Genomic DNA, 27,672 nt, shown 5'->3' on the forward strand with positions numbered 1-27,672 from the left:
CTGATTGGTTCTCCTCGATTCCGTCTGCTGCACCCTGGCGGGCTGGCTCGTAAGCTTGATGACGAAACGGCCAGCAGACAGCCAGAAACAGCTTTTGCCTCTTGCCAACCCACGGCCATCGTCGCCATCACGTCGTCTCTGCACCTCTCCCGCATCTCCTCTTGGATACACGGACGTCGACGTCCTGACACCGCTGCAGCCTGTCGACCAGCCGCGCATCGGGCCCTGCACGCGACCCTGACCCGCCTCTCCCAGCCGCCCAGCGCAGCGACCGCCCGGGATCGAGGCCAACGACCTGCGATATCACGACTCCTGCTCACGAACCGACGCTGCCATGCCTCCTCCTCCACCGCCACCGCCGCCGATGCCCGGGGCTGGAGGAATTCCCCCTCCGCCTCCCCCTCCCCCAGGAGGACTCCCAGGCGGTCCCTCTAGCCGTCCACCGCCAAGTTCAGGAGGCCGAGTTCGTATCCCCGTGTCGGACATGTGGACGCAACCGTGTAGCTGATTCTTTTTCTAGAACGCTCTGCTTGCCGACATCAGCAAGGGCAAAGCCCTTAAAAAGGCCGTCACCAACGATCGTTCTGCCCCGGCTATCAGCAAGGCGTCGTCCTCGTCAGGCCCAGCCATCGGCGGAGCTCCTCCCATCCCTGCTCTTGCCCTAGCACCGCCTGTCCCCGGGAACCGGGCGCGAAGCAATAGCGATCAGAAATCTGCATCGCAAGATGTACGCCCGGTCGACTCGGCGCCGCAGCTGGGCGGTCTCTTCGCCGGCGGCATGCCGAAGCTGAAGAAGCGGGGAGGCAACATTGATACGGGAGCCGACGCGGAAGCCTCCTTCCACTCCGACACAGAAAAGGCCCCGTCGCATTCGGCGCCCCATGTCCCGTCCTTTGCCGCACCGAAACCGCCAGCCGATGCTGCGCCAGCTATTCCGGGGCGAGGGCCTCCTATTCCTCCCCCGGGCGCAGCAGCGGGCTTGAAGAAGACCAAGGGACCGCCGCCGCCGATTGGAAAGAAGCCGCCGCCGCTGCCGACATCTCGCAAGCCCTCGGCCAGGGCCACGCCGCCTCCGGCCCCTCCTCCGCCGGCCCCATTTTCAGCTGCCCCTGTTCTTCCTGCAGCTCCCGCCCCGGCACCTCCCCCACCTCCGCCGCCAGCGTCCTCTGCCCCGGCTCCTGTATCACTACCCCCTCCGCCGCCGCCTCCTCCAGCGTCTGCGGCACCTGTACTGCCCGGAGCGCCACCACCCCCTCCGCCCTCTGTCGCACCGCCGTTACCTTCACCATCATCAGCTCCGCGAGCTCAGCCGCCGCCGCCGCCGCCAGCGCCTCCTGGGGCGGCACCTTCGCCCCCTCCTCCTCCGGCACCGCCCATTTCAGCACCGTCACCTCCCAGCGCTCCTCCTGCTCCTCGATCCAGAGGGTCGTCTCTTCGCCATACCATGCTCGACCCCAGCACATTTACCTTGACCTCGAACGGCGGCGGCTCGTCAGTGAGCCTGCCAGCCAAAGCTAACCACTCACCCTCACCAAGCCATGGTGGCGGGCGGATCGTTATCCACGACACGAGATGGCACTTTAAGGATGAAAGTGTTTTCCCAAAACCCCGGGAATTTGTTGGCGGCCCGAGGAGATATAGAGCAGGCAGAGGGAGCAGTGTTCCTCTTGATTTGAGCGCGTTGCTTTAGGCCAATAGAAGACGATATCAGTTTGATTTCCTGAGGATATGTAGTATCTTTCTGTCGGTGTGATGTGAAATGTGGGACTCGATTCAGAGAGAATTGTCAATCTATCTTTGTCTAGGCATGTAAAACCGTCTGCCTTCACTCTGCACGTTGAGCCGTAAAGAATGGAAGAGTAAAAATCCCATTCCTGTGAGCTGGGATTATCTTGCACCCATTGTATGATTATCACACTGTCCATAACACCTACTAAACATGAAGCGCGTTTCCAATATTCTTCACTTTGTTGTGTATTGTACAATATTCGTCTATATCCACATCCTTCTCCCCATCCCTTCTCATACACTCATCCCAATCTTTATATATTTTTACATAGACTTCAAGTAGTTCGACTCCTTGATCGCGGCCCTCCTCTCCTTGCGCATGGCCTTCCTTAGCTCCTCCCGCTTCTCCGCCGCCGCGATGTTGTCCAGCACGCTCCCGTCCTTGTCGCCGGGCAGGTTGACCGACTGTTTCGGCAGCGGGACCTTGGGCGCGAGGGCCTCGAGGTTGCCCTCGGCGAGGAGTTTGGCTTCGAGGGCCTTTTGGCGCTTGGCAGCGAGCTTTCGTTGCTTTTTGGATTTTGCTGTTTCCCCCCCTCTGCGTTAGCCACTTTGCTCTTCTACTTTTCGATAGATAGTTTAAAACGGATTTGGTGGAGAAAATATGTGAAAACGTACAGAATTCATCGCCGAGGTTGTCGTCCGCAGCATCAGCCTTCTTCATCACATCCAAGCACGACCACAGCCACTCGGGGTAATCCTCATCCTTGAGGGCAACGGGATCCTGCCCGCCCTTTGTGTAGTTGAGGCCCGTGAGCACGGTCCCCTCCGGGCAGATGGATCGCGATGATGTCGCTGAGGAGCTCGGCTTTGATGCGTCGCCGGCGTCGGTGGCCGGCGTCGACAGCTGCGGTTCGGCGGCGGCTGAGTAGAATCGTGGCGACGATGAAGAGAAGGCATGTCGTGAAAGAGGCAATTGGCGGCGCGCGACGGTCGCGCGGAGACACCGTGTGCAGAACATTGTGTCTTAATTTAGAGATAGAAGAAGAGGGATTGTAGATGGAGGAGAGATGCTGTCGCTGGGTGGGTTTGGCGAGGCTGCGGTTCTTTGGCGCTTGGAGAAATTTTGGGTGCATGCTATATCCGCTGGTGGGGTGGCCAATGAATGGCTCTAAATGCTCGCAGCCTCACCTCTTCGATGGGAGCAGCAGTGCCGACAACTTGATGGCCACTATGACGTGGCTTTGGCATTGACGGACTTTGATTGCTTAATTTGATCCGGATTTGAACCCGTTTCTTCCTTGATATATACACTGGCAGACCGTTTCAGTCCCTGCGCTCAATATCATGCCCGTTGGCCCTCTAAACCATGGCTCTACTCCATCCCAGACATGACCCCCTCAGCCGGTTGAGTCGGCCGTCCAATAACGCAAAATAAGAGACAAAAAGAAATGTGATACATGTTTAATTGGTGGCTTTCATCGGATTCATGAGAATCGTCCGTGGTTCAGCTTGGCAATCCTGTCGGTCGGGTGCACCTTGCGCTCCAAATCAATCTCCTGGTCCTTCTTCTCCAAGTAGTTCTGCTGGATGAACTTGGTTCCCTTGACCTTGTTCTGTCCCAGCAGCTGCAGGTATTTTTCTGTTACAAAGCAATGAGTATACTGTTCTTTTGCGTCTCCCCACCCTCGTACCTCCAACGATGCAGCACCGGCACCTCAGCGCTTCCCTCCGAAACTCACCTCTCAAATGGCCGCAGTTCTCCAGGTGGTTGACTCCCTCCCGGACATAGCACTTGCCCAATTCCTCGCCTACAAGACGGGTCATCATGGCGCCGACCCATTGTTCTCGAATGATGGCATCCTCGGCAGCCTTGAAGGCCTTGGTGTCGTCGAAATCAACGCCGTTGAACGTCGGGGGAACCGTCGGCTTCTGGCTCTTGAAGAGCTCGGACTCGGGCGTCGGCATGTTGCGGGGATTTGGCTGAGGGCCTTGGGAGGTATCGAAAGAGACAGAGGAAAAGGTCTGAAGCCGAATAAGTCGAGGGGCTGAGGCACCGAGAAGCTCGAATATCTCCTGATGCTTGAGCGTCCTTTCTAGATGCCTACCTTGACCAATCCAGCGATTGCGTGCGGTTAGCCTGCCGGGGAGACTTCTCGCTTCTCAGCCTCAGGCAACAACTCTTCTAGCCACACGAGGCTGCAGGTTGTCGCGTGTGGGGAAGCTCATTGCGAGCTATGCCTATCCATCCCACCGCCTTCAGATACCCCACTATTCTGCCCGATAAGAAAAAAAAAAAATCTGAAAAAAAGTAGGGTGCAGCGGGAAGGAAGAAAAGTGCCCCAACCACCCAGAGGTACAAAAGCTTGCGACGCCTGCTGCTTTCGCGCTTCCTTTTCTCCCACATCAACACCTTTTGGAACAAGAAAAATTTTCAATTTCCAATTCTTGTTCTCATTTCTATACCCCCTTTCATCTCTTATTTTTCATCTACTCTTTCACAATGGGCAAGTCTACCAAGGTCAAGGAGTCCAAGAAGGCTGTCGCCGCCGAGCCCGTCAAGGCCGCCGTCGCTGCCAAGGGCAAGGCCCCCGCCAAGAAGGTCGTCAAGGAGGAGCCCTCCAAGAAGTCCAAGAAGGCTGAGCCCGAGTCCTCTGACGAGTCTTCTTCCGAGGAGGAGGAAGATTCCGACTCTGCCAGCGACTCCGACTCCGACTCCGCGTCTGAGGAGGAGAAGCCTGCCAAGAAGGAGGTCAAGAAGCCTGCTGCCAAGAAGCAGGAGTCCGAGTCCGAGTCTGAGTCCGAGTCTGAGGAGTCCGAGTCTGACTCTGATGACTCTGAGTCCGATGAGGAGGAGGAGAAGACCAAGAAGCCTGCTGTGAACGGCAAGGCCAAGAAGGCCGAGTCTGAGTCCGACTCTGAGTCTGAGTCTGACTCCGACGAGGAGAGCGACGAGGAGGAGAAGCCTGCTGCCAAGGTAAGTCGACCATCAGCTATCAATTCAACCTACGTGAAACTTGACTGACTTGTTATTTTCTACTAGGAGTCCAAGTCTGACGACGAGTCTGACTCCAGCGACGACTCTGAGGAGGATTCGGATGACTCTTCTGAGGAGTCCGAGGATGATAAGAAGGCTGCCGCCCCTTCCAAGAAGCGCAAGGCCGATGAGGAGATCGACACCTCCGCCAAGAAGTCCAAGGTGGACAGCAACGCTGCCCCCACCCTCTTCGCCGGCAGCCTGGCCTGGAGCGTTGATGACAACGCCCTCTACGCCGCGTTCGAGTCTTTCGAGGGTCTTGTTGGCGCTCGTGTTGTTACCGAGAAGGGCACTGGTCGCAGCCGTGGCTTCGGATACGTCGACTTCAAGGATGCCGAGTCTGCCGCCGTTGCCTACGAGGCCATGCAGGGTCAGGACGTCGGTGGCCGTGCCATCAACCTCGACTATGCCAACGCCCGCCCCGACGATGCCAACCCTCAGAACCGCGCCGCCGACCGCGCTAAGAAGCACGGCGACACTCTGAGCGCTGAGAGCGACACCCTCTTCGTTGGCAACCTGCCCTTCGACACCGACCAGGATACCGTCACTGAGTTCTTTAACGAGGTCCGCCCCGTCACCAGTGTTCGACTTCCTACTGACCCGTAAGTTGTCCCGTGGCTTCACACTCTAACTTCGTCATCATTACTGTCATACTAACGCGCCTTTTCTCTCCAGTGAAAGCGGTAACCTGAAGGGCTTTGGCTACGTCACCTTCGGCTCCGTTGAGGATGCCAAGGAGGCTCTGAACGCCAAGAACGGTGCTACTATTGGCAGCGGCCGATTCGCCCGCAGCGTTCGCCTTGACTTCTCCAGCCCTCGTCCTCAGGGCGGTGCTGGCGGTGGCCGTGGCGGCTTTGGAGGTGGCCGTGGTGGTCCTCGTGGAGGCGGCGGCCGTGGTGGTCGTGGTGGCCGTGGTGGTTTCGGCGGCGGCCGTGGCGGTAACTTCAGCGCTGTCAACCGCACGAAGCCCGCTGGCACCAAGATCTCTTTCGACTAAGTGGGTTTCATCGGAGATCTATCTGACAAATATCGAGAGGGTTGTGGGCATTTTCGGGTTCCGTTGGGTTTGGCTTTTTGATTCCGTGGGCTTTTGGGACGCTCTTTGGTAATGGAGCGTATATCAACGCTGGGGGCTTTTGGCACTATGTAATCTGTGGGCTCGTCGCCTTGCCTCCCTTTGGGGAAGCATGGAACAAATGGCACAGTTGGGCTTTTTGACGTCGGCGGCCTTGACGGTTTCTTAACTGTCAAGGCCATGTACAAAACCAGTGGGCTTCTGAGGGATTTGAGGGCTACTTGATCTTGGTCCATTCCTTGCGAATGACCAATTTTGACCGCGCTGCGAATACTCTGAGGGACCCGGGGGCTTTTTTGCATTCACTTGCAAAATACTTGATACGTGGGCTGCATATGAGGACTCGTCGGCACATGCCACGAGTCCAACCTCTGCTTAACTCGTTGACCAGGTAAAAAAGACCTCCCGGATGTACACCGATATGAATGCTCCATGAGACGGGTAAGTCTCCGCCCACGACGTTTTCATCTGCATTGTAAAAATAGGCGTTGCTAGGGAAAAGTTTGGGTTTCCTTTCTTTGCTCTTTAATTACATACTTCCCATCTTCACCGGACAAGGACGTAATCTTCTAGACCGAGTATCAGCAATATAAATGTCTTTCCGATGAATAAATTTCCAGTGACGCTCTTTTTGTTACCTCTCGCGATGCAAGTAATTGCCGGTGAATACACCTAGTAGCAGCCCAGCGTCTCATATGACCAGTTCACCCTCTGATACGCCAAGGGCTAAGCATCATCCGGTGGCGCTGGTCACCGTGTGACAAACGCCATGATTTGCGGCAATCATCTTGTTATGCGACACATGCCCACCTTGTTCGTTTTGCTACAGTAGGGGTCTTGGGGGTCTGTCTCTCAGGCAGGGTCTCGGAGGCGATGCAGGTGATTGGACGAGTAACGTGTCTGTATTGTGCATACAGTGGCTGTTTGCGGGCAGATGAGCAAGCAAAAGCGTTGATCTCGTCTTACCTTGATTAAGTGAGTGTGCCTTATGGTTTTACACTGTACATGATATGGACTGCTTCATTCTAGTCTACAGCGCACCACGAGAAACGCTTCCTTCATTTGCTTTCGAGTGCCCAGTTCATCGTGTTTGCTTATTCAAAAGGAATACGATAAACTAGGCGATACACTCACTCAGTGCAGCGTTTGGGATGATTAAACATTGGGCTGAGAGAGGCATCCATTACGTCTCTGGCAGGCTTTCTGGCTGGTTTAGGCAAGGCCCCGCATCCACGGGAGGGTGCTCATGACCTCTGCTTCTGGGCTGGACTACCTTTAGCAGATGGGCTGGGGCTTACCTCACGCGTACAAGTACAGACGACGTTCCGGCTATGAAATAAGACAAAGAGGGCTGGTGGCAGGAGGATTTGGAAGAGTGTGCGGGTGGAATGGAGGGAAATGTCTTTGGAGGTTCGTGTATCTGTACCTTTCGGTGGTCATGCAACAACCGCCCGTCCTGGAGGGCAAGTTGGACGTACTGTGCTTTATGCACTGTCCGTGCCTCTGCCTGAGCCATTGATCATCGAGTTTGCCAGAGTGCGGTCGTGATTGGCATTGAGCTTCTGCAGGGAGGCTCGCTTTATCACTGCTTGATTGGGCGGAAGAGCTGCGCATCAAGCGACTGATTTTGCAGGTCCTGTTTGCATGGCAACTTGTTGGGTATTGATTCCGCTTCACCTCGGGGCGCGATAGTGGTGTATCGAGGCCATATTCTGCCTATTCTCCCTAGGTAGATAGTCTGCTATCGCCGAGGCACTTGAGACCAGGAACCTGCTTTATCTCCCTGCTTCATCGATTGCAAATGCTCTGTGGAAAGCAGAAATTCTCGCCAAATGGCCTTCTACTGATCCTATTCGTGATAGTCACCATTTGTTCCAGCCGTCTCCGTCCTCGTCTTCTCCAGTCTCGCCATCTGCCGGAGTGACGCAATTGGCCAGCGCGTGATGCAACCCACGCACTGTCCCCATGCGACACCGCGCAAGTACCAGTACCAAGCATCACAGACCGGCCGCTACCTCGAGGCTCTCACCTGCAACGTGCAGCTTCCGGCAGGCACTGCTGACTTCCCCGTCGCCTATCGTCATGCAGCTGCCCTGCCCGTTCAGTCAGTGGGCAGCGGCTTCCCGCTGACAGGCCAGGCCGTCCGTCTTAGCAGCGAGACAATCTCGGCCCAACCTCTCAACACAAACACAACTCCATCTATCTCCGACTTCATCATCCTCCCTCACCCTTTCCATCGCCCATTTCTTGACGGGACTCGACGACTCATCGTCCTTTCTTCTCCCTTTCCGTCGATTTATCATCGCATCTCGATATCTGAAGCTGCCGAGGTGAAAGAGCGCACGCGTGCGACTGCTGGGCGACTTGCGATCGGGTGGGGCGTTGCCTGTCACGGTCGCCGATAAGGAGCGAGACTGCATCCATCGCCAAATCGTCGCCAGCGTACAGAGGGCCAGCGACGCCGTCAGACAGGCGATTTCCGGGTGCTGATACCCTCATACTCTTATAAAAACATAGAACAAAGCCATGGCCCATCTTTCACCCATCGAGGAACAGGCGGGCCCAAGCGGGCAGCGATGCGTCAGCATGCCGAACGTGCTGCCAGGCTCGAGTCCTCACCATCGCCGCTATGACGGTTCGTGCTCGCCAGTGTCATATCCCGAGTCCGTCTTCGCTAACAACTGTAGAAACCACCGAGTCATGGGTAGAGGTTGCGTCACAGCCGTCGTCTTCGTCGCTCTCCAGTATCGGCGATGAAATAGTGACGACTGGCCTGCGAGTTGGGAGCTCTTACAACCGTCGCCGGCGAGTGCAGGCTCCCGCCAGATCCGTGCCGCGTGTGCAGACCACCATTCCTGTTACGGGAACGAGCAGCCAGGATGAATATGATGAAAGCGACAGCGAAGAAGATCACGTTCTCTCCAGCTCGACGGAGAATATGCAGCCGTCGCCAGAGGAGGACATGGAGGATACCGATGGGGAGTCGGACGGTGATGAGGGCACCGCTCTGGGGCGAGCCCACAACCAACCTGCCTTCCGGCCGCAGCCAAATGCCTTCTCGCATCCTCCGTTGCATCATAGAAGCTACTCGTCAAATGCAGCCATGTCATCGCATCCCCACGGCGAATTCACACGTCCCTCTTTCTCTCAACGCTCGCAAACGAGAGTTCAGCGGGGGCCCAGCTTCATGTCACCATCGGTTCGGGAAGACAACGATGCTGCCCTCCGTGCGTCTCTGACCACCCTTCTGTCGTGTGCCGCTGCAGCTAGAGGTCTGCCTAAGAGTAAGGAGGAAGCTGAGGCGCAGCGAGCGGCGCAAACGGGAGTTGGTCCCAGCAGCCAGCCTATGGAGCTCCGCTTTGTACCCGAGACCGAGCTCGAGGAGGGATCTGAGAAGCCTCAGTTGGCGGGAGCGGTTCCAACCCCTGCCAAAAGCCAACAGTCTCCTTCTCCTCTCAGGTCATCCTCGCGGACTCCCTCACCCTCCGAGAAGGCCAAGCGGGCTGTATCAACAGCCCGAAACCCTCGAGCGACGAAGAAGAAGAAGACGGCAACGACGGCTGTCGTTGCAGAGGAGGCCCTCATTTCTCCAACGCTGCTGACCTGGGTTGTCAGTGCCGGAGTCGTCGTGCTCGTATCCGTAGTTGGCTTTGGAGCTGGCTATGTTATTGGACGTGAAGTAGGCCGCCAGGAGGGCTTGGCGGCCGGTGTGAGCAGCGTCAACGATACTGCGTCTTCTGGCCGTGATGTCATCCGCTCTTCCGGCGGAGGTCTGCGGCGGTTCAGATGGGGCGCCGTGGGAAGGAGCATTGTCGCTCAGGCGTAACTGCGCTGATCGCTCTTGTTGCCCTTGCTCGTTTTCGGTGATTGAGAGTTGCAGAGATACCTCGAAGTTTGACCCCGGATATGCCTGCATACCTACAGATACCACATACACGATGCTATTATTCAGCAGTTGATTTCTCTTTCTCATTAGCACAGGATGGCGGATGGGGTACTGGCGTTTGACATTGGACCTACTCCGGACATGACTTGGTTCACAGTTTGCGGATGGAAGACACCAGGGGCCGGCAGCGTTTGCTTTGTTCTGAACTGCCTGGATTTTCTTGTTGCATGACACGTTCACTGTCTTTTCTTGCTGCGGCGGTTACTTCCGCACGTATGCGGTTCATGTATCTGGATCTAACGGATGATGAGATGCTACCTAGTATAAGCTGATATTGAATCTACACTTTTGGGCACTCGCTATTGCGACGAAGTACCACATGATAGCTACCTCGGGACATATAGTCTCTTATTCCCTTCACATAATACCATTCAATATTACTCGTTCTACTGGCTGCTACGGATGAAGGAGTGACACATTCTGCAATACGCGTATGCTAAACCATGGCTGAACCGAGTCTGCCTCGGTGGGCATGGATAGGTATGGGAGATTGCTTGGTGCGGTGGAGGTTCGTGAGGCGCCATCAGACCACTTTTGCCGTCTGTTTCTGTCTGCTCCTGTCAGAATCAACTTTCTAAAATGGGGGTTTCTGACAATATCAAATCAATCCTTTCTAAAAACGAGGTTTCTGACAGATTGGAAATCAACTGTACGCGTATTTCGCATGGTTCTTAGAGATGAAGGTTCGAAACCTTGAACTTATACGCGTATTCCGATTCTCTAAATCAACCATGTTGTCTTTGGTGTTGTCATTTTGCGGTCCCAGAAAAGAGGGACGTATTCGCATTCGCCCGCATTTCCTCCGCCACCACACACACAACACGCACTTCAATCAGGCTAGGCTACGGGACAAGAGAAGACAATCTGGTGCAAGTAAGGCAAGGCGCATAGATCCGAATACGAGAGGCCCCCACTGATTTCCCGTTCCTCCCAGGCGGTCTGCATCTCTGTTACCTTTCCATCACGCGCGTTGTGATTGGCCCATCTGCCTCTTTTTTGCCTCTGGGGCGCCGCAACCTCAGGTGGGGTCCTTCTTCTTCCCCCTGGATCTGGCCTTTTTTTCGGGCTTGGAGGTGGACAAAAAAGGCGGCAGAAAAATTACCACTAAGAACCGTATGAGGATTGGGTTCAATTCTGCTAGCAATTGAGAGATGAGAGCCCAGTCTTTTTCTTCGATAAGGCAGAAGACCAGCTAATCAGAGCTCATTTTGGGCTGACTTATCGAACCACTGGTGGTGCCGTGATTCTTCCTCCTCCATCTCCCTCTCCTTTTCTTCTTCTTTCTCTCCAGCTTCGTGCGCGAGCCTTGTTGATAAATAGGACGCGGGACCGGCTCGTTTCTCGTCTCTCCATTCCTTTTGCCTTTCCCTGCTCGAGAGCATCCCTCCCGAGTCTCTTCTCTTTCGTTGGGCTCCTACAGACTCGGATCGCAACACCCAATTGCTCCCCTTCGTCACCCCAAAGATGGGCGTCCTCCAAGATGCCGCCAACCATCCGGTGGCCCAGCTCTACTTTGAGCAAGGCATTGGCGCGCGGATTGCCATTGGCGCTGCCGGCTTCATCGCCCTCGCCGTCTTCCTCAACGTCCTGCAGCAGCTGCTCCCGAAAAAGGCCAGCGAGCCGCCGATGGTGTTTCACTGGTTTCCCTGGATCGGCAGCACGGTGATTTACGGCATGGATCCTCCCAAGTTCTTCCGCGAGAATCGTGCAAAGGTGGGCAATTCAAGACAAGCCCTCCAAACGACCTCTGGCAGCGACTAACGCTTCAATTGGGCAGTATGGCGACGTCTTCACCTTTATCCTGCTCGGCAAGAAGACGACCGTGGCCGTGGGCCCCGCTGGAAACGACTTTATCCTCAACGGAAAGCTCAAGGACGCCAATGCAGAGGAGATTTACAGTGTCCTGACCACGCCCGTCTTTGGACGAGATGTTGTCTACGACTGCCCCAATGCCAAGCTGATGGAACAAAAGAAGGTGAGTTTGTCGCTTGTGCTTGCTTGATAGCTGCCACACTCCAGGCGTCTCGAGTTGTTGGTTCGCTGACACCAAAGTCCAGTTCATGAAAATCGCCCTCACGACCGAAGCGTTCAGGAGCTACGTCCCCATCATCTCCCACGAGGTTATCTCCTACTTTAAGCGCGATCCCGACTTCAAGGGCAAGTCCGGCATTGTCGACATCCCCAAGAAGATGGCCGAGATCACAATCTTCACTGCCTCCCACGCGCTCCAGGGCAGCCTCATCCGCAGCAAGTTCGACGAGACCCTGGCCGACCTGTACCACGACCTCGACATGGGCTTCACCTCCATCAACTTCGTGCTCCACTGGGCGCCTCTCCCCTGGAACCGCAAGCGCGATCACGCCCAGCGCACCGTGGCCAAGATCTACATGGACACCATCAAGGAGCGACGCGCCCTCGGCGACCAGGACAAGGAACTCGACATCCTGAAGCACCTCATGACGTCCAAGTACAAGGACGGCACCCCCGTTCCCGACCACGAAATCGCCCACATGATGATTGCCCTGCTCATGGCCGGCCAGCACTCTTCGTCCTCCACCAGCTCCTGGATCATGCTCCGCCTCGCCCAGTACCCGAACATCGTCGAGGACCTCTACCAGGAGCAGATCCGCGTCCTGGGCGCCGACCTGCCTCCCCTCCAGTACGAGCACCTCGCCAAGCTGCCCCTGTGCCAGGCCATCGTCAAGGAGACGCTGCGTCTCAACGCCCCGATCCACTCCATCATGCGCAAGGTCAAGCAGCCGATGCCCGTCCCCGGAACCAAATACGTCATCCCCACGTCCCACGTCCTCCTCGCCGCGCCCGGCGTCAGCGGCTCCGACCCCAACTACTTCCCCAACCCTGAGCTGTGGGATCCGTACCGCTGGCTGCCCGGCTCGCCCAACGCTCCCCTGCTGGCCCGGAACGACGAGGAGGAGGAGAAGATCGACTACGGCTACGGCATCGTCAGCAAGGGCGCCGCTTCGCCGTATCTCCCCTTCGGCGCGGGCCGCCACCGATGCATCGGCGAGCACTTTGCCAACCTGCAGCTGCAGACCATTGTCTGCGAGGTGGTGCGACTGTTCAAGCTGAGCAACGTGGACGGCAGCAACAACATTGTCGGCACCGACTATGCTTCTCTGTTCTCCCGACCGCTGGAGCCCGCCAAGATCCGGTGGGAGCGGAGAGATTGAGGGGATGTCAAGGGATAGACCAAAAGGGAAATAGAAAGAGAAAAAGAAACACCAGCTTTTTGTCGAGTTGGGTTGGATGCGTACTGTACATGATATCTTTACGTCGGAGTTTATTTGGGACGCATGGGAGGACACGCACGACACAGCAAACGTGATGGTCATGGCCGCATCATGATTGTAATACTTACTACTACTACTACTACCTAATAATGCCAGTAGAGCTTTGAATAGAGCCTAGACGAGAAACAGGAATCAATTCATAACTCAAGAAGCCGCCTTGTCAGATCTCTTACATGCAAGTAGAGTGTTTTGTCAAGACAAAACTGTTCTCAACTTTCCCTGTTAAACTGTAAACTCCGAGAACAAAGCCAAACAGTGTTCCATCACAAAACTACGAATGATCTCACCCACATACGCAACAAAACAAAGTTGCCCCGAATCGGCAAGTCTCTTGTCCCCAAGCCCACACCCACCCCCGATCTCCAAATCGGTCCCCCTTCTTCAACCCGCCCTATCCTGGTCCCCGACCAAACGGCGGGCCGGCACACACACAGCACAGAGCAGAGCAGAGCAGAGATCTCGGTGAAGTCCAGATTGGGGGGGAAATAGGCGTGACCCCAGCGCCCGCTCGCTAAACGCAAAAATAGGGCCCCTCCCCTACTCTCACCTCGACGCTTTTTTAAGTTCTCATCCCCTTTTTTTTCTTTCATCACATGTCATCATGTAGGCGAACAGAGAAGAAAAATAAAAGAAGACGGAGGAGGAGGGCAAGACCCCTGGGAGAGAAATGGAAGCTCGCACTTAGACTTCGGGCCTACCCATCCCATATAAGCCACCATTTCCCCCCGGATTCCCAGCCCGCGTTTCTCCTTCGTCTCATCTCATCCAAGTCGCTGTTCCTTCATTGTGGCGTCATAAACTCGCTTTTCTTATAGCTTCCAGTTTGCTGTCGCGCCTTGGCCGTCAATGCCGTCTTCGTTTCTCGCCTCTCCGGCCGTCGGTCTCTCATAGCATTGATAATCATAATCATAATCAGGTCGGCGAAATGGCGCAGTACGGCCCCTATGTTCGACTCTGGGGCATCCGCCCATCACAACTCCCTGCAGAGACTGCGTCAGCTCAAGACCTCGTTCCATTTCTTCAGTCCATCTTGAGCGAGGCCGTTCCTTTCGTCGGCTCAGTGCCCCTACAATCTTCGTCCTCGTCGTCGTCGTCATCATCATCATCCTCGTCGGGCAAGTCCAACCAGAGTGGCCCAGATGGACCCTGGAAGCCAAAGGGATGCAGGGCGTTCCCTCACTCGGCCGCGCCGGTGCACCTGTTTGAGCGGGTCGTCTCGGCCGAGGACCTCAAGCTCGCGGCCAAGAGCGACAACCTCCCGCAGGCGTCCGGCGCCGCGCCAAAGATCAGGCCGGAAACGTGGAGCCTCCGCCGCAGCGTGCACGAGGGGGCGAAGAAGGCCGGGACCGCGGACTGGGACGAGTGGACGCGGTGCTTCAAGGACGAGCACGCCGACGCCGAGATGAAGTTTACGCCGTCGGTCGTGAGCCACGTGCTGAAGAGGCAGTGGGACTGCGCGGGCGCAGAGGTGACGCTCGGGGGCGACACGTACGAGGACCTGACGCTCAAGCTGGAGGAGTCGACGCACAAGATGCCCGCGCCGCTCAACAACCGCGTGTTCCCCGTGCTGCAGGTGACGGCGGCGGTGCGGGGCCGGCGCGAGTTCGTCGTCGTCCAGATCGCGGCCGTGCCCGAGTCGTCCAGGTCGGAGGAGCAGCGGTCGGACGGCGCGCTGCGGGGCGCGTACACGAGCATAGAGCGCTTCCGGGAGGTGGACGAGCAGGGCAACGTCGAGTGGCTCATGGGGACGGTGTCGGATGCGAGAGGCGTGCTGCCGGCGTGGATCCAGAAGATGGCGGTGCCGGGGCAGATTGCGAAGGACGTCGATATGTTTCTGGAGTGGATCGCGAGGGAACGGGAGAGCAAGTAGTGACTGCTGGGATGGCAGAGAGAGTTGACTCTGGATGCCGAGACGTTGATGTGATGAAGCTGTATGAAGGAGTCAAAAAGAAGTTATATACCTATTTGTTAGTGTTTATTCGATATATGAAGCTTTTATCTGATAAGACGACTGACTTTCCGATAAAGAAATTGAGGTTGATGTTTTGGGTTTGTCTCTAATATTCACGTCGTTAAGGGGAAGGAAGTAAACCAGTCCCTTCCTCTGTGTCTGTCCTTGCAGCTGAGGAAGGAAGTCTCACCATCATCACCGCCTTCACAGCCAGCTTCTCCCTCTTTTCATCTTCTTTCTGCTCTTCTAGTCCTCATTATAGTCATAAGCAGCTGAAGCACCCTTACGAAGCTCTCTCACAGGGCAGTCCTCATGACAGCCAGCATGAAGACAAGAGGCCGCTCCGTCCCAGCAACCGCCTCTCAACCCTCGTCCGCCTCCAGACCAGCCACCACGGCCATAATACCCTCCTCCTCCTCCTCCTCCTCCTCTTCCATCTCGCCCATCCCCACCGCCGCCATCGCCACCACCAGGAAAGGCAGCAAGCTCCTCTCCCACGCGGACGCCCTCGCCCGCATGACGGTCGAGCTCAACGTCCGCGCGGTGAGCGCCCAGACGGAGCGCCTGGAGAAGAGCGTCGGCGCCCTCGTGGCGTGCACCCAGGAGGACAGGGCGTTCCGGGAGACGCACGACGCGCGGCTGCAGGGCGTGTGCAAGGAGATGGCCGCGGTGAAGCAGCGCATGGAGGAGATTCAGGGGCCGGAGTGGAAGGAGGGAAGCAGCGGCGGGAGGGCTGCTGGAGGGGAAGAAATTGGCCTGAAGAAGGAGGTGGACAAGACGATTGAGTTGATGAGGAGGGAGATGACTGAGCTCAGGGGCTTGATCTCGAGCGCACTGGAGAAGCTCCCGACGGCGGCTGAGCCGGAGGCTCTGATGAGGCGCACGCAGGCCTTGGCTTTGGCAAGCAATGGCGGCGGAACACAGGCAGAACCAGCTGCCATGAACCAACCAACCGATGCCAGTAAGAAACTTCCACCCATTATCTACTGACATGTTCCCTATATCCAGTAGATGCTGACAAGTCCTCCCCCTCAAAGAAGCAACACGGTCCAGCAAGCAACGCATCGAAGACGCCATCGCCTCCACCCGCCGCTGGAACCGCGACCACAAGACGACCAAGCTCACCGACGCCGTCTTCACGGCAAACTACCTCAAGCAGCAGTCCAAGCGCGACCCCCCGATGGCCGTCCACCTGCAGAGGGCCATCCAGAAGCACGTCCAGAGCAGTGGCCGCCGGCCGCGGACAAGGGCTCGGCCGAAGAGCCTCGAGCAGTTTTGCAAGACGCTGGTGTGGAAGGATGTCCTCGATACGGCGGAGATTGTACTGGTGAGGGATTGGAGGAGGACTGCGAGGGCTTTGGAGGAGAGGGGTTGAGTTTTTGTTGTCGTTCTGGGCTGTGTTATGCTTGGGGGAAGAGGGGGTTGCATATGAAGGTTTGATATCTCGCAGGAGGAAAGGGTGATGGTATCTCCCATGTCGCTACAATTTCAGTGTATATGAGAGGATCTCGTGGCGGGTTTAGTAGGAGCTGTTCTAATGACAACACATGCTGTCTTACAAGACAAAGGAAAGGAAGAGACAATCAGAACATTAGCCAGCGGCCTGGAACGACGGTCCAGCTGAGGCTTTGGGGATCTTGATACTTGGCACAAAAGCAAGCGTCATTCATATTGTGCGTTCAAGCGGAGTCGACACTACCTGGCATATATGGTGTAGTTGCAATCGCTGGATCAAGCCATCAATGGCACAGTTTAACCGCTGAATCGAACCCTATTATTTTCCCCATGTCCGTATCAAAGTAATTCGTAAGCAGAGATGACGGAAAAGGGACAGAAGCAGAGTAAACGCCGTTCCGAGCCCCCTTTGTCTCAGACCATCCTATACCCTTTTTAACCAACCCTTAAACTCCATGCCCAACAAGTACGGCATAAAACAGACAACCTTGTTGATCTCTCCATACCAGTTATTGTGATCCATCGACAGACGTAACCGACATGAACGTCGACCACGCTGGAGATCAAGGTGTGATTGTGAATTGGATATTACGTGTGAGACAAGTCGTCAAAAGGATTAGAGTAAACTCTCAATCATCCGCCTCGATTCCGATAGAGGACTGCTTGAGGGCAATCTCGGCCTTGAGCGACTTGATCTGGTTTTCGAGACGGGTCCTGAGAATCTTGTTCTGCGTTCGTTCAAGGTCAGCGACACGGGAGGCGAGCTGCCTCGTGAGGTCATTGATCATTTCCTTGACGCTGTGCTCCTCATCACGGCGGGCACGTGCATCTTCATCGAGGTCGTCATCGTCGTCGTCATCATCGTCATCGTCATCGTCCTCTTCAGATTCACTTGGCTCAATGCTTTCCTGCAGGGCCGCCGACGCCGATGGGGTAGCGAGCGCAGCTGTCGGCGTCTGCGTGTCCATGGCCGTGGCAGGGGTCTCCGCAAACAGCTCATCCGCAAAAGCCGCCTCCAGGTCGGCTTCGAGATCAAAGTCGTTCTCTTCCTCGGCGCCCATGGATTCGTGCTGTTGGCCAAAGTAGCCGAGGCTATCGTCCATCTCGCCTTCAGCGTCCTCCTCTCCATCCTCTTCAGCACCGTTGCGCTCGTCGACCCATTCCCACTTGGTAGAGTTGCATTTAGCGTCCTCGGCGAGAAGTCGTTCGACCTCTGCTTCCTTGTCCTCGATTTCCTTGCGGCTGATGGTCTTGGCGAATCGTCGGTTCACGCAGTCGTGCATCGGCGGTGTCAGGCCGTGCGGCCACTTGAAGTTTGAATCAATGATGCTGGGCAAAGGCACGTGCCTTGCTTCCTCTTCGCTCTTGACAGCCTGGAATACCAGAAGCATCTGGCAAATGTCCGCCGACTTCATGAGCGACTTGCGGTCCCACGTCTTCATGGATTCCGTAATGGTAGGCAGATCGACCAAGACGGCCGCAAAGCACTGACCCTTGACGCAAATGACTCCACGCCGAGACTCTTCCTCGAAAAATCGCATGTAGATGTCAGCACCGCCAGCCGACTTGGGCAGGCCAATCTTGCCATTCTCCATGCACCAGCGCACATAGTCGGCGTGCTCGCCCGGCAGCATGCGCAATATGAACTGCTCCTCAATCGCCGGGTCGATCTCGTTGTCGCTCGCCTCGGAGTCGTAGCCATCGCCGGGAGGGTGCACAGGCGGACGACCACGAGGCTTGAGCACCAATTGAGTCAGCCCAGCCTTGGATCCCGTCTTGACCTTTGTCCCGCCGCCTGCTCCTCCGCCGACCTTGACGATGGGCTTGATCTTGATCTTGGTCGCGGGCGGGGGACCGTGCCCGGCGGTGCCGGCGGTACTGCCGCGCAGCGGCGCCTCGTCTTCGTCGTCGCTGAGCGAGCGCTTCTTGCTTTCGATGAGCTTCTGACTCGGTTTCGCTTGCCTGCCCGCTTTTGTCGTCACCACCGGTGGCAGCCCTTTGTTCTTGTCTTTATCCCTGTCCTTGTCCTTGTCTTTCTCCTTGTCGTTTTCCTTGTCTCTCTCCTTGTTGTCCTTGACCGCGTCCTTCATCGCCACATCCTTGCTCGCTGATGGTACCGCCGGCGTGGGCGGCTGCGACGAGCTGATCTTGAGCTTCACCTTGCGAGCCCCTTCGCCGGGCGTTGGCAGCGGCGGCGCGGTTGCGGTCGCAGACGGCGGCGCTCCTCCGCCAGGCGTGGCCGCGCCTTCGCCGACAAAGGACGCCGAGCGGCTGACGTTGATCTTGAGTCGCGGCTTCGAGGGCGCTGGAGGAGCCGCGGTGGCATCGCCTCCGGGGCTGGGCGCTGACATTGTCGTGGATTTTGTGCTTTTGAATGGCCTGCTCTGGTGATTCTGGTGATGAGAACGCGGCTGCAGTCGGAGAAGATGTGTGTATCTGTGTGTTCGGTTGCGTGTTGGGGAGACGTGGGAGGAGGAATGCAGACGGTGGAAAGTGGAAGAAGGCAAGAAGAAAAGGTTGGATCTGTTGGGATTATTAAAGTTCAAGGCCGAGCTCCCAGAAGGTGAAGGTTGGCGCGGGAAGCCGCGGCCAGGCAGTAGCCTCGCAGGGAATTATGGGGCATCACGCGCTGCCGGTTCTCGCCTCACGTACAGGTAGGTACCTTAGTCGTACTAATAAGAACACAGAGGACAATAAAGATGCAGCATTACAACAGACAAATTACACGCATTAAAGTGAGTGAAACTTCGCTTTCTTGGTCACAGTGAATCTGTCAATTGAACTACGAGAGCCCTCAAGAATGAGATTTGAACGAAAAAAAGACAGCCACGCTCGCTTCATCAATATCAATCATGTCCCCCAACGCCGTACAATGAATGCCCACTGACACCATCTGAATTGAAAGCCCACAAACGAATGCGTCGACATACTTACAACAAACAGCCTTTTTTTTCTTTCCCTCTCTCCTACGCAATCAGTTCATCCACGCCCACGGATAATCGCCGTCCACGTTGTTCCAACCTCCCCCCTCAATGCCAGCCTCCCACCCCATCATGACTCCCAGCATCTTGCACCCCATCGAACTGACAGTGCACACGATCCTGTCGCTCGCTCCCGCGAGGACTGCCAGGTCGAGCATATACGCCCTGCCCATGTAGCTGCGCAGCTGAAGCGTCTGCTCCGAGGGCGGCTCCGTCATCCGCCCGGACGACGACGACAACGCCGCCGACGCTCCGGCTGCATGGCCGTTGTGCTTCCTGTCGAATCCGAGGTTCCAAAACATGGACGCGAAGAAGCCGCCTTCCCATCCCAAGGTTTCATCCTCGAAGTGGTGCAGCACGTGAGGGTCGACGTCTTCCCGCGGTGCGGCTTCTTTCGAGGCCAGGCGGATGCGCTCCTGTGCGACCAGGGCGTCGGAGAAGTCGGGCTGCTTGTAGACGGCTGGGTCGTCGGAGGCGATGATGGTGATGGAGCAGTTTGACGTCGCCGCATCATGCCTCTCATGGGAGCTATAAAAACTGCTGACCAGCTCCTGGGCCCTGTTGAGAAACACCTCAGACGGGACGTAAGTGTTGCGATATTGATACTCTAGAGGGTGCGAGTCGCCGCGTCGAACGTGGATTCCGACGATGGGTATGGGGGGCAGGGCTGTGTCTCCTTCCATCTGCTGCTTCCTCAGTTCTTTGACTCGATTCTGGGCAAATTCTTGGTCATCGCCGTTGAGCTTGAAGAGTGCCTCGTAGCCCGATCTTGCAAGTCCCATCAGATCTCGGAGGTTGTTATCCGTCCCTGCAGCCCGATGATACTTGGCCATCAGCGCGGGGAAAACGTCCTTGAGCGTTGTGCCGGTGACGACCAGGTGCTTCGCCTGGGCCGGACAGGGAAGCATCTGATGTCGTGGAGGTGGCCGGCAGTCGGGCAGGGGCGGTGCCTCGAAGATGTCGGTATACTGGCCATACGCCCAGCGAGAGTCGTCGACGAAAAAGGCCCGTCCGTCGTGCTTCGCCAGGCCGTAGAGCATCCACATGCCCATGACGGCAGTCCCCAGTCCGGCATCCGAGCTCTCCAGCACATATGTGACGGACGATTGGCAGACGGGCAGCCCGGCCATGGACTCCCAGTTCAGGCCGACAAAATGCCCCGTCTTCCCGGCAGCACTTCCATGTCCAGCTGCGGGCAATAGTCCGGACTGCTCAGCCTCATATACGTCGACAAAATACTCATCCACAGCGTCGTAGTTGAGCATGTCTTCGTCAGTTCGGGGGGCCTTGCCGCGAAGCTCCCTGGTATGAGCCGAGACCTCGCGGCACTTGCTTCCCATGCCAGCATACTCCTCGACAGATAGAGGAAAGTCGTGACCATGCGGAATAGACACAGTCCACTTTGACCGCGAGTGGCTATGACTGACAACGATCGGCGTTGGGAAGTCCGGCAATGCATCCTGCCCGACCATTTCAAACTCTTCAGTGGTAAAGTGAGGCCATACCGCTACAATAGATTCCTTGTTCCGTAAGACGACCCTGGCAACATAAAATGTCGTAAGAAGGGTAACAAGATAGAGCACATAGCGCAAGACTCGGCTTGGTCGAGCGATGAGGACCTTGGCGGGCGATTTCTTCGGCCGCGGGACCAGGACAGGAAGACTGGGAGAGGGCGGAGGCGAGAAGAGGAGGTGGTTGAAGCTGAATCGAGCCGAGGTCGACGAGAGCGGCGCCTTGTCGCAGTTGTTGTAAGAGGCATTGCGGCGGAGGTTGAGCCTCGGAGGCGCAATCATGACCTTTGCGTGAGAGAGATCCAGAGGAGGAACCATGGTGGTATTTGTGAGTGAAGTCCCCACACGGGAACGACTAACACATGAAATAGAGGAAATCAAGGAAATAGATATAAAAGAGAGTAAGAAAGGGTCCGGACGAATGCCACAACCCAAGTGAGTGTATAGCCAGCGTCAAAGTCGGCTTCAACAGGGCTCGAGCGAGAAAGAAGCAGAAGCAACAAAGAAGAGGTCCGGGAAGATGATGACGCAAAGGAGGGTGAAGCGCAGATGGGCCAGCCAAGACGTGTCAACCGCCGACCTTGTTTCTCCAGGTACCGAAGCCCAAGTAAATCAAGATCGCAAGAAGACCGAGGCGCGTACTCGAGTGATGATGGTCAAGCAATCCAAGTTTCCCTCTCCCCGACAAGACGGCATTATCAGGAAGAACTCCCCTAGCAGAGACTGCCAATCATCATGCGGGCGTCGTAAGTCCCGAGGCCGTGTGGCAGCGTCTGTCTGAGGGTGTTCAGGCAGTTGAGGTGTGAAGTGGAAATGGAGTGAAATGAGTGGTAGAAGGAAAAGACTGCCTGTGTGACCTCTTCTTTCTTGTTTGAATCCCTATCACGGCTCGAGGGGGAACGACGATCCTGCGGGTGCCACCCGAAGCGGAACAAGAAGCGAGGAAGAAGAAACAAGAGGGCGGCGAGAGGGAGGACGAAGGGGAAAAGAGACAGTATGCGAAGAGGAATCTTTGCGTTGAAGGATTGGCGGTATAGTCAGTTGTGGCGATTCCCGATCAGACGAATGATGTCCGGGGAAGAAGAGGTTGAAAGGGAGAGAATAAATACATATGGGTTTCCAGATCGCAAGCAGATCGCGGAGTTGAAGAGTGCGGAGAGACCAGCTTATACTAGGTTGATCCCGTATGCATACCTAACACGCAGGCACATGCATGAATGTGTTCTTGTTGCTCGGGACAATAAAGAGTCGTAATGGGAGATGCCTCGCAGACGGACCAGCTTCCGGCCTGTGGGCGCTTGGTCGAACAAACAAACAAACCCGCAGCTCAGGCCGCCTTTTCTCTCTCTCGGAAGTCCGGTGCTGGACGAAGTTATGTATATACTTGTAGCATGTATGTGGCAGTTTCAAACAGGGCCCCTGGCGTGTGTGTCTTGTCCAGCTGTGGGGAAGCAAGAGGCTTGATGTCATGTCTCTCATAATCCTTGTCAATAAGGAAATGGCATGGAGAGGAGGATGTGCTGGAGAAAAGCGTTGCGGGCGTCTGATGCGAGGGAAAAGTTGGTTCGACAGGATGAAACGACTTGGCGGGACAGCACAGAATTCGTGTCCACGCAAGTGTCAGAACGAGAAATAGAAAGATGCATGACACATTACTGTCAAGTAAAGAAAAGAGTATCAGAACGAAGAGGGCATAAAAGAACTTGGCAAATCTATTGCTCCGCATGCCATTGTACCACCCTCTCCCTCACCACCACATCCAGTTCCCGGTCCAACCATCATGGGATTCCGCGGCTTGGGGATTGCAAGGACGGTCCCACAGGGGTCAAGAAGCAGAAAGCTCCTGCCAGAGACACTTCTTCGAGCCCACTTCGCTACAGAATAGCATCCACTCTGCGTTCTTTTTTTCTTCCAGTCTGACGGCGCTTAAAAAGATGACCTGACAAGCAAAGGGACAGCCAGAGCAGAAAGAAGAAGCTGAAAAAAAAGAAGGGAAATGGTGATAGTCGTTGCAAAGCGACCAGGGGGGGCGGCAGGCAGAGGCTCCGTTTGCCAGCGTCATACCCCAACAGGGGTGTCACAACAGAACAGGAGAAAAAAAAAGCCCTTTGTTGATGAAACGAACCCCAATGATGGCTGTTGGCCGCCACATTCCAGACGAGGTGCGATCTCTCTTGGGCTTTTCGAACAAGCCGCTCCATGGCCTGTGCTCTCACGAAGAGGAAGACGGGAAAGAAATGGCATGGCATCCGCGATTCTGAGTTCATACGAGTCAGTATCACGGCCCACGATGACGATGCGATGGGAATTTGACTTTCTTCGCTAGTAGCTGGCTTGATTGGGGGCTTACACATGCGTTGTAAATGGTTGAGGCATCATGTCAAGGGAAAGCGTGTGGGAGTCAAAGGCAAGGTAAGGTGGTATTCTATCGCGTGTTTCAGATTGTATGGCCCTCACACCCACCGATTGGATTCGGGATCCTTGCCCGATGCACCCTAGTCATGCACTACATACGAGAAGGGCAGTCTGTCCACTCAAAACTCACTCTATCATACCTACCGACAGACCTCTCAAGTTGTTTATTGCCATCCTCATCATCTCGTTGTTTTCCGGCAGTTGCGTAATACTACAACAAGGTACCCGGTCGGGAAACATAGAATGGGTCTGCCTCGGCTCGTCCCTACGCTGACGAGCTGACTCGGGAACATAGTATACTACAACATCTTCCGCCTCATTAATCTATCTGCAACTCATCATCAGCCCATCTCATTTCTTGCTTAATATATATATCCCAGCCGTCATTTGGTATTCGACATGTTGCTCCGTATATCGAGATGAACCTCACCACTGGATGCCCCCTTTGCGTACATGTATGTAGCATCCGTCGTTTTCACCACGTAAAACGCATGTAGCCGTGTTTCGAGAATCTGCATCCACTTGTTCTGTTCACCTTCGCCTTCTTCTTCTCCTCTTTTTCCTCTTATGGTCTGAAGACCATGTGCTGAGCACCATATTCCTGCAAGGCCATATATTACGGATCACGCAGACACAGGAGGAAAGGACATATACTTAGTAGCTGGCAGCCTTTAGGAAACGTCGAGAGCCCTTGCAATTCGCTCTCCATGTCTGTTCCCGTCTGGTGTATTGTAGTGCCATAGATCTCACCTTGACACAATCAGGGAAACCCGCAGCACTGCATCACAACAGTCATATTCACACAAGGGTCTCAGTTCAGGCATTCTGATATATAACCTTTGTACTCTTTAATATCATGGCTTGCGCTTGGCATATAAGAAATTCGCTAAAGCAAGCAAACGAAAGACGTTCAAAAATGACGACAAGAGAAAGAAGAAGAAAGTACAATATCCGTCCGCACCAGGCTCCTTTGCCCATTTTAAAGTCATGCTAGCCCAATGCAAAAACCCTAACCAGACAAGAGAACTCGAGTGGGATTCTGAATCCAACACCCTCCTTCTCCGTCGCACTCTGCAGCTTGCCAGCCACGACGAAACATCATCAAGACGCGCATTAAACGGGGGGGTATTCGTACACCAGCAACGAGACTTGTCGTCCAATCCACGCAAAACCTGTAAGCGACTCGGGATGCTGCCTCATGAATCAAAACACCAAACCCCACTCGTGTTGCCCCTTTCTCGCAGAGCAAACAAGAATCAAACTCAAAAGCTCGGGTATAACATGAAAAGAAGCAAACACAAGAAGAAGAGAAGAAAAGATGGCTCCATGCCTAAACACCTTGTCCCACCCGAGATTTCCGCACAAAAAAAAGGAAAGGTTTCTCATCACATCAGTCTTGAATGGCAGCTGCTTTCCGGTCCTCGACCGGTTTCTTTTCCATTCTTCACCCCCTCTTCCCGGGACATCATGACGCAGCTGAAACAGGGGCACTGCGCTCTCCAACAGGCGTTGCTACACGCCGCAACGGCGGGAGCTCACTGGGAGGCTCGCCCAACGACTCCAGCCTGTGGATAGGCGCCAGTCGTACACTGCCCCGAGTGCCCCTAACAATCTGGCCAGTCTCGACTCTGTCCTGAATCATTTCTTCGAGCATGTTGTTCATCTCGTCGATACTCTTCGTCCTTCTCTTGGAATCCTTATTCCGAGGGCTCCAGTGAAGACTGTTTCGAATGCCATCCTGAGACTGAGGCGAGCGAGGCTCCGTCATTGCATCGGCATTGTCCCGGGAGCGGGCTGCGCTTCTCAGGGCAGCCAGCATGCGATCCTTGTCGTCCAGCCTGGCTCGCAGATCGGCAATCTCGGCGTCCTTCTCTTTCAGCAGGGCAGCCACGCTGTGATCCTCACCCACCATGATGCCCTTGGTCGTGACTGAGAAGCCAGACGATGTCCGGGAAGAGCTGGCTCGCCGGGCCTGTAGCAGTCGTTTCTCAAGCGTCGAGATGTATCGGTTCTTGTCTGCCAGGTCGGCCTGCAGTGCTCGGTTCTGTGCCGTCAGAGAAGCCAGCCCATCCCCGTTCTCGCCGATGCTATCCTCCTCCGCATCGACAATCTCGGCTGCTACCGCCTCACCCGACGACATCCTCTTGACCCCGTAGCTGGATCTCCGCCCAATCGTGGAGTTTGACGCCACCGATGCCGTCCGCTCCAGGGGCGATCTAATCGACATGGCAACCGACGATCGGGCTGATCCCGGCACTAACGAGATCTGTGAATATCGTGCGAGTGCACTCATGGTGCCGTTCGAGTTGACGCCGGCCGACTTGGAGCTGAGAATCAGGCGGTTGAGATGATCGATTCGCTCCTTGAGTGCCGTCCTGGCAAGCTGCATTTCCAGAATTTGTTCCTCATGCCGCTCGGCCATCAGCGCCGTCTGCGCACGGTCCTCCTCGACAAGCTCCTTGATTTCTTCGTCGTTCTTCTTGTTCGCCTGTGACTCCAGCTGCTGCTTGAGTTCCTGGATCTCCATGCGATACCGCTCCAAGAGCACCCGCGCGCCACCATCGCCTCCGGCGCCCAGGGCTTCTTCGGCCCTCTTGGCGTGACTGACGATGCTGTTCTTCGCGCGAGAGGCGAACTTGAGCGTGTTGAGCGTCTCGATGGTGTGGTTGGCGGAAGTCGCAGCAGTTCCAGTCACGCCAAGCGCGGCTGTGCAGAGGATGCTGACGAGGGAGTTTCCAGAGAGGGCTCCCTGAAGCAGTCGCGTCAGTTTGCTGTCTCGGTACGGCAGATGCTTGCCATCCTTATCGCCGCCCTTGTCCTTCCACTCAGAAAGCTTCGCAATGACCGTTCCTAGCGTGAGCAGACTTTTGTTGATGTGCGCACCCTCTTGTCTTCGCTCCTTGGACTCTGCCGCCTTTTCTGAGCCAGCAAGATCGATCAAGCTCAACGTAGAGACCCGAACGCCTCCCGGCACCATGCCCGATCGCTTGCTGTCGCCGGCGGCACCACTGGCCGGCACTCGCTCTCGGCTTTCGACGATGATCTGGACGACGGCGTGACTTCGAGAACTTCGGGAGTTGAACTGCGTGCTGGCTGTTCGGCGGGCCTGGTCGCCTCGTGCGATCACTCGAAGCAGCTGCGTGGGGCTCTGGACGATTTCCTCCTTCAGGGGAGTGGCGTAGACGCCGCGCTTGCTGTCTTCCCGTAGCTTGATCTCTTCTTGCGGGGCCGCCGCGCCATTGGCAGAGGCCATACTCAGCAGATCGTGAATTTTTTCGTTATAAATCTCAAGGTAGCTCACTCTCAGCAGGAACTCGCGGGAGGGCGTTTCTCGAATGTAGGAAAAGATGTCGGTGATGGCCAGCGGGATGACACCGGGCGACGATGCCGTTCCTTGCATGGAAAACGTCTTGCCAGTTCCCGTCTGGCCATAGGCGAAAACCGTGCCATGGTAGCCCTCCATGACCCTTCGGACGAGGCGCTTGGCCATGTGGTCGTAGACACGGGCGTTGTCATCGTGCGTCGTGAAAACATTGTCTGGAAAGATTTGATATCAGCACGTCTCTCGTCATGCCGGCGACTGCGGCCCTGGGATGGCGCAGGCATCACATACCATAGTAATAATCGCCTCCTTCCTTTCCTCTGTAGCCAATCAAAGACCTTCGGCCATCGACCATCCACTCTCCATCCGTGTGGTCGTTGTTTGATGAATCGGGTCGCACTCGGACGCTGACAATAACGTTGCCCTTTGCCTCCGGGGCAGACGATTGCTTTTCGGATGCGCTGCCAGACGCGTCGGCGGAGTCCTCGTAAGTCGTTGCTGATGTGGAATAGGAGCCCTGAGCAGAGGAACTTCGGCTGTGAGGGGGGGACGATACACTGATGTGCCCATCAGACATACGGACGCTGCTTATGAATTTGCCCTCGGCGCTGCCATTTAACAGGCTCGGCGTAGGCGTTGGAGTATTACTGCTGGCTACGGAGTCTCTAACAGGCTTCGATTTTCGCGCGGCGACGCGAGCTCTGTCGCCGCCTGCCAGCGGGCTGGAGGGCATGCTGCTGTTTCGGCCGTCGCCCTTGGGAGGCTTCGGGAAGGAATTTATGCTGACAGCTTTCCGAACCGTCTTTGAAGATGCGGCGGCGAGTTGGCCGGCCTTTGGTATCGGGGGGATGCTGCTGTTGGAGGAAGCGGGAGACGCAGTGGAGGGTGCTCGTAGACCGCTTCGAGGCGCAACGGGCGACTTTGGACTGGCGATGGAGCCCAT

The 27,672-nt window shown here is 55.9% G+C and overlaps 11 protein-coding genes across 11 annotated transcripts; 5 read left to right on the forward strand and 6 right to left on the reverse strand.

Annotated features, from left to right (window-relative positions):
* Positions 1–334: 334 nt before the first annotated feature.
* On the forward strand, positions 335–1,690 carry BBK36DRAFT_160950 (hypothetical protein; the record flags this gene model as incomplete). The annotated part of the gene is made up of 2 exons (XM_024897708.1): positions 335–463; positions 521–1,690. The coding sequence occupies 2 exons, from the start codon at positions 335–337 to the stop codon at positions 1,688–1,690; spliced, it is 1,299 nt and encodes a 432-aa protein (XP_024750378.1).
* A 279-nt stretch (positions 1,691–1,969) lies between these two features.
* Positions 1,970–2,822, reverse strand: BBK36DRAFT_168777 (hypothetical protein). Its single transcript, XM_024897809.1, is given in 4 exon segments — positions 1,970–2,005; positions 2,023–2,309; positions 2,404–2,749; positions 2,803–2,822. The coding sequence occupies 2 exon segments, from the start codon at positions 2,744–2,746 to the stop codon at positions 2,053–2,055; spliced, it is 600 nt and encodes a 199-aa protein (XP_024750379.1). The 5' UTR covers positions 2,747–2,749; positions 2,803–2,822; the 3' UTR covers positions 1,970–2,005; positions 2,023–2,052.
* A 262-nt stretch (positions 2,823–3,084) lies between these two features.
* Positions 3,085–3,932, reverse strand: BBK36DRAFT_1135251 (hypothetical protein). The gene is made up of 3 exons (XM_024892573.1): positions 3,770–3,932; positions 3,468–3,713; positions 3,085–3,367 (listed from the first exon to the last, which is right to left on the reverse strand). Exons 2-3 carry the CDS (start codon positions 3,691–3,693, stop codon positions 3,213–3,215), a joined length of 381 nt encoding a protein of 126 aa, XP_024750380.1. The 5' UTR covers positions 3,694–3,713; positions 3,770–3,932; the 3' UTR covers positions 3,085–3,212.
* Positions 3,829–4,167, reverse strand: BBK36DRAFT_125103 (hypothetical protein). The gene has a single exon (XM_024897448.1). The coding sequence runs from the start codon at positions 4,130–4,132 to the stop codon at positions 3,911–3,913; it is 222 nt and encodes a 73-aa protein (XP_024750381.1). The 5' UTR covers positions 4,133–4,167; the 3' UTR covers positions 3,829–3,910.
* A 778-nt stretch (positions 4,168–4,945) lies between these two features.
* Positions 4,946–5,759, forward strand: BBK36DRAFT_1117088 (RNA-binding domain-containing protein; the record flags this gene model as incomplete). Its single annotated transcript, XM_024890314.1, has 2 exons — positions 4,946–5,364; positions 5,438–5,759. Coding segments are annotated over 2 exons (741 nt in total), but the record flags the coding sequence as incomplete, so codon positions are not given.
* A 2,334-nt stretch (positions 5,760–8,093) lies between these two features.
* Positions 8,094–10,094, forward strand: BBK36DRAFT_1135253 (hypothetical protein). The gene is made up of 2 exons (XM_024892574.1): positions 8,094–8,472; positions 8,525–10,094. Exons 1-2 carry the CDS (start codon positions 8,424–8,426, stop codon positions 9,661–9,663), a joined length of 1,188 nt encoding a protein of 395 aa, XP_024750383.1. The 5' UTR covers positions 8,094–8,423; the 3' UTR covers positions 9,664–10,094.
* A 1,150-nt stretch (positions 10,095–11,244) lies between these two features.
* On the forward strand, positions 11,245–12,983 carry BBK36DRAFT_1135254 (lanosterol 14-alpha demethylase; the record flags this gene model as incomplete). Its single annotated transcript, XM_024892575.1, has 3 exons — positions 11,245–11,496; positions 11,561–11,758; positions 11,841–12,983. 3 exons carry the CDS (start codon positions 11,248–11,250, stop codon positions 12,972–12,974), a joined length of 1,581 nt encoding a protein of 526 aa, XP_024750384.1. The 3' UTR covers positions 12,975–12,983.
* Positions 12,984–14,019: 1,036 nt separating this feature from the next.
* Positions 14,020–16,420, forward strand: BBK36DRAFT_1132074 (hypothetical protein; the record flags this gene model as incomplete). Its single annotated transcript, XM_024892021.1, has 3 exons — positions 14,020–14,960; positions 15,519–16,006; positions 16,083–16,420. The coding sequence occupies 3 exons, from the start codon at positions 14,020–14,022 to the stop codon at positions 16,418–16,420; spliced, it is 1,767 nt and encodes a 588-aa protein (XP_024750385.1).
* A 709-nt stretch (positions 16,421–17,129) lies between these two features.
* On the reverse strand, positions 17,130–18,851 carry BBK36DRAFT_1117332 (hypothetical protein; the record flags this gene model as incomplete). Its single annotated transcript, XM_024890338.1, has 2 exons — positions 17,130–18,295; positions 18,356–18,851. 2 exons carry the CDS (start codon positions 18,849–18,851, stop codon positions 17,130–17,132), a joined length of 1,662 nt encoding a protein of 553 aa, XP_024750386.1.
* Positions 18,852–19,474: 623 nt separating this feature from the next.
* On the reverse strand, positions 19,475–21,310 carry BBK36DRAFT_1140824 (hypothetical protein; the record flags this gene model as incomplete). Its single annotated transcript, XM_024893407.1, has 1 exon — positions 19,475–21,310. One exon carries the CDS (start codon positions 21,308–21,310, stop codon positions 19,475–19,477), a length of 1,836 nt encoding a protein of 611 aa, XP_024750387.1.
* Positions 21,311–24,872: 3,562 nt separating this feature from the next.
* Positions 24,873–27,672, reverse strand: BBK36DRAFT_1117782 (kinesin-like protein; the record flags this gene model as incomplete). Its single annotated transcript, XM_024890399.1, has 2 exons — positions 24,873–26,944; positions 27,021–27,672. The coding sequence occupies 2 exons, from the start codon at positions 27,670–27,672 to the stop codon at positions 24,873–24,875; spliced, it is 2,724 nt and encodes a 907-aa protein (XP_024750388.1).

The sequence above is a fragment of the Trichoderma citrinoviride genome, assembly GCF_003025115.1.
Source record: "Trichoderma citrinoviride strain TUCIM 6016 unplaced genomic scaffold BBK36scaffold_6, whole genome shotgun sequence".
In the NCBI taxonomy this organism is placed as follows: Eukaryota; Fungi; Ascomycota; class Sordariomycetes; order Hypocreales; family Hypocreaceae; genus Trichoderma; species Trichoderma citrinoviride.

Coding starts and splice junctions, on each gene's coding strand:
- BBK36DRAFT_168777 (XM_024897809.1), bottom strand. CDS start 2,746: ATGTTCTGCACACGGTGTCTCCGCGCGACCGTCGCGCGCCGCCAATTG. Junction 2,310..2,403: donor CAACCTCGGCGATGAATTCT/GTACGTTTTCAC, acceptor GGGGGGAAACAG/CAAAATCCAAAAAGCAACGA.
- BBK36DRAFT_1135251 (XM_024892573.1), bottom strand. CDS start 3,693: ATGCCGACGCCCGAGTCCGAGCTCTTCAAGAGCCAGAAGCCGACGGTT. Junction 3,368..3,467: donor GAACTGCGGCCATTTGAGAG/GTGAGTTTCGGA, acceptor GCTTTGTAACAG/AAAAATACCTGCAGCTGCTG.
- BBK36DRAFT_125103 (XM_024897448.1), bottom strand. CDS start 4,132: ATGTGGGAGAAAAGGAAGCGCGAAAGCAGCAGGCGTCGCAAGCTTTTG.
- BBK36DRAFT_1135253 (XM_024892574.1), top strand. CDS start 8,424: ATGCCGAACGTGCTGCCAGGCTCGAGTCCTCACCATCGCCGCTATGAC. Junction 8,473..8,524: donor TCACCATCGCCGCTATGACG/GTTCGTGCTCGC, acceptor TAACAACTGTAG/AAACCACCGAGTCATGGGTA.